General features: G+C 35.8%; 1 protein-coding gene across 1 annotated transcript in view; it reads left to right on the forward strand.

Moving 5' to 3' along the window:
• Nucleotides 1–1,465: 1,465 nt before the first annotated feature.
• LOC306851490 (prostacyclin receptor-like) overlaps nt 1,466–12,150 on the forward strand; it is a 41,901-nt gene continuing 31,216 nt past the window's right edge. The window contains exons 1-2 of the mRNA XM_079387768.1: nt 1,466–1,818; nt 2,776–3,702. Of these exons, the coding sequence (XP_079243894.1) occupies nt 2,878–3,702 (825 nt within the window). The 5' untranslated portion in view covers nt 1,466–1,818; nt 2,776–2,877. The remainder of the gene's footprint in view (nt 1,819–2,775; nt 3,703–12,150) is intronic.

Here is a 12,150-nt window from a genome sequence, read left to right on the forward strand (position 1 = left end):
CAGATGGACAGACACACACACAGACAGACAGACATATAGAAAGATAGGTAGATGGATGGATGGATGGATGGATGGATGGATGGATGGATGGATGGATGGATGGATGGATGGATGGATGGATGGATGGATGGATAGATAGATAGATAGATAGATAGATAGATAGATAGATAGATAGATAGATAGATAGATAGATAGAATGACAGAACAACAGAGATAGAACGATAGATAGGTAGAACGATAGATAGATAGATAGATAGATAGATAGATAGATAGATAGATAGATAGATAGATAGATAGATAGATAGATAGATAGATAGATAGATAGATAGATAGATAGATAGATAGATAGATAGATAGATAGATAGAATGACAGAGATAGAACGATAGATAGATAGATAGATAGATAGATAGAACAACAGAGATAGATAGATAGATAGATAGATAGATAGATAGATAGATAGATAGATAGATAGATAGATAGATAGATAGATAGATAGATAGATAGATAGATAGATAGATAGATAGATAGAATGACAGAACAACAGAGATAGAACGATAGATAGATAGAACGATAGAACGATAGATAGATAGATAGATAGATAGATAGATAGATAGATAGATAGATAGATAGATAGATAGATAGATAGATAGATAGATAGATAGAACAACAGAGATAGAACGATAGATAGATAGATAGATAGATAGATAGATAGATAGATAGATAGATAGATAGATAGATAGATAGATAGATAGATAGATAGATAGAATGACAGAACAACAGAGATAGAACGATAGAACGATAGATAGATAGATAGATAGATAGATAGATAGATAGATAGATAGATAGATAGATAGATAGATAGATAGATAGATAGATAGATAGATAGATAGAACGATAGATAGATAGAACGATAGATAGATAGATAGATAGATAGATGATAGATAGATAGATAGATAGATAGATAGATAGATAGATAGATAGATAGATAGATAGATAGATAGATGATAGATAGATAGATAGATAGATAGATAGATAGATAGATAGATAGATAGATAGATAGATAGATAGATTTATACATTCATAGATACATCGTTTTACATTCACTTCACCTAATAATGTATATTTAAAATTATTGTGAAAGCATATTATTATATATTTTTGAAAATAGAATGATCTTATTTTAAATTTTGTGCTATAAAAACTAAATTGTACACAATTTCATTTAATTTTTAATAATAGCCTATATTGGATGATGCATCACCATTATGTAAATTCTAAAGTAAAACTTAAATATTTTATTTTTTATTTATTTATGTATTTATTTTTACTAAATGCACATTATTCTTAACAATCTGTGTTATGCAGATCATTCAGACGTTGCATAAGTGAGGAGGAACGAAGTTGTCAGAAGCCCCTCCTATTTTTTTCTCACGGCTACTTTATCAACCACAGGAGGGAAGTCTTAATAGTAGATTTACCAATCTACCTTCACAACGAGCGGAAGGAGTGAAGAGAGTCAGCGCGTTTCTTACAGTGTTGTTTAGCTTTACGCGCAATGAGCTGTAATCCAAAATTGTTTTGCGCGTAAAACTGGTGTTTGGCCAGAACTGGATAGACTAATAACTCAACTAACAACTGTTTATGAATTAAACGAGAGAATTCTACTGAAGAAACGGAACCCCGAAGACCTAGCAATATCGACTTCGCTTTGAAATATTATGTTCGGAGTGACTGAAATAATCCATCTATGTTGGTCAGTGAGTGTTGTGGTGGGGAGGAATGGCCGTGCGCAGCAGTGATGGACGCTCCGTGGACAGGTGCGTACTGTCTTGTGATTCAATATTGATGCTTTACTGTCATGACAGCTTAGTGAATGTGAAATAACTGCAGTTTGATTCAGTTGTTCAGCAAAGGAACATCCGTAATACACCGTGATATTAAATAATAAAATAATACATAAAACATGACAAACGTGTAAAAAATTAACACCATTCAAATATTGCACTTATTTGAGTCTCTAAAACATCTGATTGTACTTTGGTCTTTAAAAGTGACATTTTTAAACAATTACTTACAAACGGCATTATCAGCAAAGCAGTTTGAGTGAAAAGTTCAACTGAAGAATTGAGTATTTTTTTGCTTTAATGATTTAAACTTTAGCTCCACAAGTTTGCATAAAACCTCACGATAATGTTCTTCAGCTTGATTTGAGTATGATCCATACTCAATAATATTTATATTATTAGTGACCTAGAAATAGTGCACAGTCCAAATATGTTTTTACTTCAGATTTGAATGAAAAAGAAAATCCTTTAAAATCCCATTTGCTCCTCACTGCACATCACATACAAAAAAATATGCTGTAGATAAAAATCAACACGTACTCTAAAAGAGAAATTGTGCAGTTGTTACCTCAAGGAGCGGTTTCTACCTGAGATGACTATTAAAATGTATTTTGTTTTTGCAACAGAACGTTCTGAGGTTTATTCAGTCAAATAAAATATTTGAATATCCAAATTTTTGTCCAAACAAATGCTTTCTACAATGAGGATCCCCCTCTGTGTAAAAAGTAAATAGCTGAGGCAAACTAAAGCATACAGGCTATTTAAAACAATGAACAATATGTGCTGCCTCAATTTCCAGTTTTAATATGAAGTACATCTACACAGAAAAAGAAAAGAGTTCATTGGGCACTTCAAGTGGTCATTAAGCAACTGTGGGTGAGGTCTGTGACAGATATATTGATTCTTAAGAAATGCTTGCTGCTTTTACAGATCCTCAAAGAAAAGGAACTGCAAGTTTTTCACGATAGACAAAGTTGCCGTTGCCCGACCCCTGTGCCTGGGGTCAGGGTTCAAGGGCGGGACTGTCTGATCATGCTTTCAAACAAATCATGCGAGAACATTACCAATATCGATGTGAACGGGAATCCGGTGATGAGCGCTGTGATGTTCATCGCTGGGGTGGTTGGCAACCTGATGGCTTTGGCTATCCTGGGAGTCCACCAGAAAGAGCGTCGCACCAAGTCTTCAGTCTTCTGCATTCTCGTGACAGGCTTGGCTTTGACAGATCTGCTGGGAACATGTTTACTCAGTCCACCGGTTTTCATTTGCTATGCCCAAAGAAAATCCCTGGTGGGTCTTACGGGAGACTGGTGGCTGTGTGGACTCTTCGCCTTCGCCATGACGTTCTTCGGCTTGGCCTCTATGCTCATACTGTGTGCAATGGCGGTGGAGCGGTGCCTCGCCATCAGTCACCCGTATTTCTACTCTAAACACGTGCGACGCAGCATCGCCAAGATCGTCCTCGTCCTTATCTATCTCTTTACCTTCATGTTCTGCTTGCTGCCGTTCTTTGGATACGGACGGCACAAGCAGTACTGCCCAGGCACGTGGTGCTTCATCAAGATGGAGGCAGAAGGAGAAGGTGAGGATGAGGAGAGGAGAACGCTGACCTTCTCGCTGTCCTACTCCGTGCTTATGGCGCTGCTCATCGCCGTTGTGTTCTTATGCAACGGTTCGGTCATCGTCAGCCTATGCCGCATGCACAGGAGCCAGCTGTCGCGTCGGGGATCGGTGCTGTCGGCTGGACGAAAGAGGAGGCTGAGCACCTGGTTTGGACAGGGAGAGGAAGAAATGGACCACTTACTGCTGCTGGCCTGCATGACCTTCATCTTCGTCATTTGCTCCTTGCCGCTGACTGTGAGTATGGGACTTTTATATCACTCTGAATTGTTCTAGTTCAAAGCTAAATCTCTGTTTTCCAGCCTGTTTTACTTTTCCAAAAACTGATTTTACAAAGGTTCTGGTCCTCTTAATTTTATGGGTCAAGTGCTTTCCTTTAATATAACGGTCCAGACCAGAGTATGGTATGTAGTGGTATGAGTTCTCATTTTCTCTTGAGTGAAAAAACCAACAGCGTTTAGGAGATCTTTCTGTCTTGTGAGGCGTTACAACGCTCATAGTCCAATAGTTGGCAATATTGTGGCATGTACATTTAAAACCACAGAAGAGTCTTGTGAGCAATGCTAGTTTAAGTTCCTTTTTCTTGATGTCGAACAACATCAGGTTGGTGAAAAAAGGGGAGAAACTTTACTTTTCTAAACTTTGAATCAACTGAACCGTTTGCTCGCCAAATGATTCATTGTTTCGAATCATTTAAAACTCCAGCTGGTTAAAACGGTGTAAATGCAACAAAAACTCAAGCCAAACATGTAGAATTATGCCTTTTACAAAATGCTTGCAAATGCTTTATACATTATTCTGTTATACACTGCAAGTATTAAAATTCATTACTTAATTAAAAAACTGGCACAATTTTTGGTTAAAAACCATTAACACTCTTTCATTGCTTTACCAGATTAATGTCATCTAGTGAATATTTTGAAACTATCAATGCTCGAAACATAGCTTCATTTTCTAAAACCATGTGACTTGGCAATTCTGAAACAAACTCCGAACCACAAATATAAAACAAAAGATTCGTAAATGTTTTAAGCAGTGTTTTGAAAGCGCCCATCACTACAAAAGGCATTTATTAAAGAGGACAGATGACGAGGCAGAATAAGGGGGAAAGGGAAGTGGTTTATGATATTCAGAATTTGTGCTCATTAACCCATCCAAGTGTACACACAGTATAGTGAACACACACCCGGGGAGCAGTTGGGGTTTCGGTGCCTTGCTCAAGGGTCTAGAGAGAGTGTTGGTTATTCACTCCCTCACCTACAATCCCTGCTGGACCCAAGACTCAAACCCACGACCTTCGGGTTACAAGTCCAACTCTCTATCCATTAGGCCACAACTGCCACCTCAATAAGAAATTGTTATAAGAATAACCATTTGCTTAAAATTTAACTTTGGTCAACTTCGTCACATCAAGAACAGTCCATGTCACTTGTGGCACTGGAAAACAGCACCTTATTAAAATTATAATGTCCGATGTCTTTGTTGCAGTACATCCCTGTCCATGTGAAAGCGCTTTCCCAGACTTTGTCATCATTATAAATGGATGCAGTAGATTGGAAATAGCCATGCTTGAACTGTAATTCCTTTTTAAACAAATGAGTATGCTTTAAAAGGTTATGTAGTCTATCTTTGCAATTTGGTGGCAAATTATTCACAGTTGTTTAGTCTAAGCTCCCAGAGTTAAAGACCTCCATAAGAAAGAAACTCTTTGCCTTTAAATTGCCTCATGCTAACACATTTATTTTACATGATTGACTAAACAAGAAGTCTGCATTTTAGAAATCAGCCAGCTGCAGTGAAACAGCACGTATTTACCTTTCTTTAACCCATTGAAGGTGAGGTTTGGTTGTGAGTCGCCTGTAGCAATCACTGGGCGTGTATGTGCTGTGGGGGAGCTGGGACATTTATTACATAACAAAAAAGGCTATTATTCTTGGATTGTTTTCCCAAATACCAGTTGTTGCTGTTGGTCTTTAATTTAGATGCACGTTACAAACTTGACAACCCTGGAAGACTGGATTAGACTAAGCGTGTTTTTTCTCTACACCAATTTAAAATAGATTGGCAGGGTTTTCTGAGTAGACAAGTTCAGTTCTCAGAATAGTTTTTTTTTCAGTTTTTGCACGTAGTAAAATCACTTAAAATGTTTCTACCATGAAAGCTGTGGATATAAATCATTTTAAGTGTATAAGCCTAACTATTTGTGTTTTAATAAGTGATGCTTGCTCATATTTGCATTAGGATTTATAAAGATTTTGTTAGAAACCTTCTAATGAAAGTAATAACTAAGGCTGCCAAATGGTGGTCAGGGAATACTGTTATATGTGTTCATTTTTATGGTCCCACTTTATATTAGGTGGCCTTACTTATATTTAAATTAATCATTTTATACAGTGTACTTATTGTGTACATACATGTTTTTACATTGTACTTGTATTTTTAAAAATACCTGCATGTAATTACATCTGTAATTAATTTCTGTAATTACATTTATAATTACACTGTTGACCGATCCCTTACACCTTAACCCACCCTTAAACCTACCCATACCACCCTAACCCGTCCCTAACCTTACCCGTATCCACCTCAATAGCAGTAAAAGTGTTTTGCAATACAATATGACCACAATAAGTACATTGTACTTATTTTTTGATGTAAGTACATAGTAGTTAAGGCCACCTACTATAAAGTGTGACCATTTTTTTGTATTTTTTTTATAATTAATCAGTTTATGGGCCAGCTTGTGTCATCGAAAACCATTTTGGCATAAAAAAAAAAAAACTGCAAGACAATTAAAAAATAGCGATGAAAAGGCATGGACATTGTGGCTGGTCTTATTGCATATGCATTTGTAAGAGTTTTCCTTTTATATGCAAAATTTATGGTAGGTATTTAAATAAATCATTCAATGTGATTTACTACGGTTTAGCGGTAGACAATTTACTGCTATTTGTGCCAATATTTAATATGCCAAAAAAAGCATGTCTTAACCCACTTTGCACTTAACATGGCTGCAACAGTTGCTAATTTGGACCGCTCTTAGTAGATTGCATTTTGGAAATGTGTTGGCTGCGTCTGTATTCTTTCTTTTGCGCATTGTCAGGAAATTACCCGCAGAACTTTCCATTCCCATTAGCGCGTCTATGGGATTACAGTCTCACGCTAATTTGCCCTGTTTAGTAAATCTGGCCCTAATGCATTAAATTGACAGCGCACTTTAAGCTCTCTCTCTTAACGGCTCCTCCCAGCCGTTTTGTACACTTCAGCATACAGTCTCTGCAGTATATTAAAAGATGACACTAATAGTATTCTTTTTGTCTCATGAGATGCTCTGTTTGTCGCTTGGAAAAAAAAACACTAGATACTTTATCCAAAACAAATAGTTTACACAACCAAACCATTGTGATTTTCTTTCCATACACACAGACTCAGAATCACATGTATTTGCACCAACCCAGATGTCGTATATAACCTTTGTAACATTAAACTGCACGGCACGTCTTCATTCAGAGCAAGCACAAGGTACAGCCAGACATTTCCTGCATGCAGAAGGAGATAAAGGAGGAAGGAACTGTGTCTCAATATCAGACATGACCTGGTTTATGTATTTTACATGATTCAGTAGAAGACAAGGGCCAATGTATATGGTGTATACAGTATGAGTGTCTGACCACAATTCAAAACATATTATTAGAACATTATTATATTATATATTTAAAACCACATACATAGGAGGTTTTCAGCTCCAGACACTCATTTTCAGGGGTTGATTTTCATTAAAACTAAAAGATTTTAACTTTTTTCTAATTGCTACATGAAGATTTTTTTACATGCTTTATTTGTTTTTGCTGGGTTTTTTTTTGGGGGGGGGGGGGGGGGGGGGTTGTTTTTGTTTTTCCTAGGCCCTAACGTCCAATCTAGAATTATGAAAATAATTAATACAGGAATTGTTGCATTTTTCAAAGTTGATAACTGTAATCATAAAACATTTAAGCTATTTACAAATTTAATTATAAAATCTCTATCATAAAACATAAAATCTGTAATTATAAAACATTTTTTTGTATATATATATATATATTTTGTGTGTGTGTGTGTGTGTATCATAGCTGTAAATGATCAGAAAATTGACTTTTTATCATTTCCGCCACTGCCATTTCCATTTCCAAAACTGTATAAAACTCTTGTATAAACTGTTGAACATTATTAGTGGATAAATTAAACAAGTGAGTGTGTGAAGAGTGTGTTTTAAGAGAGTTTATTTTCTAAAAGTGCAGAAGATCCTGTAGTAGAAGAAACATCCATGTGTGTCTGTAATATGAGCAGTTTTAACAATAACCTATTCGTGGGCATTTGCCAAAGCTGGGGATATCTACCGCAGCACACGGAGCAGGAAGTGACACGCTGCCTTTGATCATTCTGTCATCTGAATTTAATTTATTGTGCAACTGTCAGGCCTAAGTGTTTGCTCAATAAAGATACAGTAGACCTTGAATTTCAGGTTTAGGCTCATATATGCTTTTATCGTTAACTATAGCACTCATCAGTCTCATTGCATTACTGCGTGACTCATTATTGTGTGCAGAGGCAGAAATGTCACAAAGTTAAACAGATGGACTGTTGGTTTGAGATCTCTTTGACCTTCATCCAGTGAGTTTGTAAAACCCCAGCAGAGGCCTGAAACTTTGGTTCTGGCTGAAGTAATTGCACATTTTATTGTACAGAGTTACTTTAATTTCCCTTCCTGTTATGAGAAAAGAATTGATTTTGATTTTATTTAATATTAGGCCATGTGCTCAGTCTTGAACTGTGTACAGATGGAGCTGCTCAAAATGTGTGCCTGCAAGCATCTCATTCTGACCGTTTTTGGGTATGACACAAATGGGCTTTTTTTGTTTGAAATCTTAAAGAAACAGTAACACTTTATAATAGCAGTATATTATTATTCATGTACTAATAAAATTGCATATTACTTTAATATGAGGTAAAGATGAGTTAAGGCAGGTACTAATCGAGAACTATCCTTAACTACATCATGAGTCATATAAATTAATGTGTGAAAACTTACGCAAATACAATAACAAACATGTAGTCAAGATGGGTGTTATTCACACATGAATTCTTATGATTCTTCAATAGCACAAGCCTTAACTCATCATTAGTTCATATTATAGTAATATCTAATTCAGGTACTGTATTAGTACATTATTATTCACATACTCTTAATGTAAGGTGCTTCCAAAAAAAAAAAGCCAATGAAATAAGACAAAATATCAAAAAAAAGTTTGTTGTTGTTTTTTTTTTTGGAATACCATCAATTATGCAGTAAGATTACAAACATATATTAATTCCATTCCATGTGTTCAAGTGAACAAAACCATCACTTGCTGTAAAACGGGTGTAAAGTATCAATGATAAAATGAAAGGTGCTTCAATTGCGGAGGCCACTGTGACTTTTTTCAATAAATGACTTGCACGTCTGAGCAAACATATGAAGGGCAATGACAAATACTGTCTGTTATCTTGCGTTTGGAGGCAAATACTTGATGTTTGGGAACACAAACAGGCACGTGTGGGAGGTAATTATATACCATTATATATATTTTTCAACATTTGAGAAACGAACATTTGAGATGTAATGTGATCTGTTAAGGCAAAGTCAGTTTTTTGTTATGCATTGCTTATCAAATAAAAAAAATGATCTGCCTCAGTTGAGTTCATACATCAATACAAGGATGGAAACATTGTTAATGTAACCCTGTTTCAAAAAACAGAGACCAGTGGTAATTATGTTTTGTGTTAATCAACATTATCATTTACATTTATGCATTTAGCAAACGCTTTTATCCAAAGCGTCTTACATTGCATTCAAGTTACAGTTTTTACATTTTTATCAGCTCTTGCTTTACCTGGGAATCGAACCCATGACTTTAGCGTTGCTAGCGTCATGCTCTACTATTTGAGCTACAGGAAAGCTATAGCTTATCCCTCAAGCTTATCCCTCAAGTGCTGTCATTTGTGCTGTCAATAACATTTATTGAACCAAGAAACCCCCTTTAAGGTCACCATACATCAAAATTGATTCTATTTAAGGTGATTGTATTAATGATGGGAATGTCTTTACAGCACAGATAATGCTTTGTAACCCTTTTAATAAGTTTTTAACCAAATTAATGTACAGTAAGTGATTTTCTAAAATTCTTAGCTGCACATTTCTGCTCTTACATCCGCATTCACTTTCTTTGAAACAACCGTAACAAGAAGTTTGCTTTTTTTAGAAAAAGCAAATGAGGGATGAGCCAAAATAATATTTTATGGCAATCAACATTATGCTGATGACCTTAACTTGTACTGAACCCAGAATATTTCTTATAATATGATTTAGCTGTGGTTTGCATTCTTGGGCTGTTTGCTGTTCTTGGACGTATGTTGTCGAAGCATTTAAATGGATTATAATTGTTGGAAGTCCCGCTTTTCCTAATTAGTAATTACCATCTTTAATCCATCTTTGAATTCTCCTCGTCTCTTGATTATCTGAGCTGAAGGAATTAAAGGCCACCATGAAAGCACTGATCAATATTGAGATCAATAATGAGGTAAGCTTGTACATTACTGAGTCTCCAGAGGTGCTGAACTGGAGTCAGTGAAGAACACGATGATACCTGAGACTCGCTGCACTAACCTCTGAAAATAACTGAGGAATATAAAAATCAAATAATATCAGCATGTCTATGCACACCAAGTAGGGTCATATGAAACCCGCGTTATCATGGTTATTCATAGATCTCAGATATTCAACCAGGCCCAAGATAGAACCATTGAGTACAAGCCCGGTGATAAATTGCACAAACCATTGTCAAGATTATTGATCCAAAACTCCTTTGGGAAAAGGTCAAGATTTAATAGCCCAACTTCGTAAGCATTGGTTCTGCTTTTATCCAAGAATAACTCTCTCTCAAGCTCTTGGAAAGTTGTTCATAACTTCACATGTATTTGGGAGTGCCCATGTTCCACAGGAAGATTTTGATTGCAGTTTTTTGTTATGTAAGTAACTTATGGAGAGAGTTTGATGAAAAGCGGGGTGCCTTATAGCTCAGGTCAATGATGCAGTCAGGACAGATTTATGTATCACTGGTTTTCATTGCACCACAACCCATAATACACAGATAGCTGATGTGAAATGAATACTCTTGCATGGCTGAATTCATCGAGGCTTTCCTGTTTGTGTCTTCAGGCCTTCAAACCAGTCATTTTCTTAATAATAAATTATTAAAATACCACCGGTATTAGTTATCATGAGCTCATCTGGCTCCCTTTGGTCTGAGGAATATATGGATGAGCTGTTCATAAGCGATACACTATAATTACAGCCTTAATTAGGAAAGGAGAAACAAGATGTATTTAGATCATACACTGTAAAAAGTGAAGTTGGACACTTTTTGTTAAAGATGTAGTTTTGATACACAGATGTTGTTGTTTTAATTACCCTAGTTAACTGTAAGGTCAAGCTGTAATATTTCATTCGAATTCAGTTCATAGAATGTGTTATTTGGAAGGTATAAATATTTTGAAATCATGCACTTCAGACAAATGTCTTTTCAGGTAGAGTGGACCATCTCTAATTTAATAAAAAAAAAACTTAATACAATGTAATACAAAACAGTTTCTTGATATATAGTATTGTGATATATATTAGTTATTTTTTTTACCCAACCATAGTGCAACCATAATTATTTTATAATCATTATTTAAATATTATTATGTAAATAAATAAATATTTAAATAAATGAAAAAAAAAAAAAAAATATATATATATATATATATATATATATATATATATATATATATATATATATATATATATATATATATATGTGTTGGTGGCCTTTAATTCCTTCAGCTCAGATAATCAAGAGACGAGGAGAATTCAGAGATGGATTAAAGATGGTAATTACTAATTAGGAAAAGCGGGACTTCCAGCAATTATAATCCATCAATTTAAATGCTTCGGCAACATACGTCATATATATATATATATATATATATATATATATATACACACTCACCTAAAGGATTATTAGGAACACCATACTAATACTGTGTTTGACCCCCTTTCGCCTTCAGAACTGCCTTAATTCTACGTGGCATTGATTCAACAAGGTGCTGAAAGCATTCTTTACAAATGTTGGCCCATATTGATAGGATAGCATCTTGCAGTTGATGGAGATTTGTGGGATGCACATCCAGGGCACGAAGCTCCCGTTCCACCACATCCCAAAGATGCTCTATTGGGTTGAGATCTGGTGACTGTGGGGGCCATTTTAGTACAGTGAACTCATTGTCATGTTCAAGAAACCAATTTGAAAGGATTCGAGCTTTGTGACATGGTGCATTATCCTGCTGGAAGTAGCCATCAGAGGATGGGTACATGGTGGTCATAAAGGGATGACATGGTCAGAAACAATGCTCAGGTAGGCCGTGGCATTTAAACGATGCCCAATTGGCACTAAGGGGCCTAAAGTGTGCCAAGAAAACATCCCCCACACCATTACACCACCACCACCAGCCTGCACAGTGGTAACAAGGCATGATGGATCCATGTTCTCATTCTGTTTACGCCAAATTCTGACTCTACCATCTGAATGTCTCAACAGAAATCGAGACTCATCAGACCAGGCAACATTT

The sequence above is a fragment of the Barbus barbus genome (assembly GCF_936440315.1).
Source record: "Barbus barbus genome assembly, chromosome: 31".
NCBI lineage: Eukaryota > Metazoa > Chordata > Actinopteri > Cypriniformes > Cyprinidae > Barbus > Barbus barbus.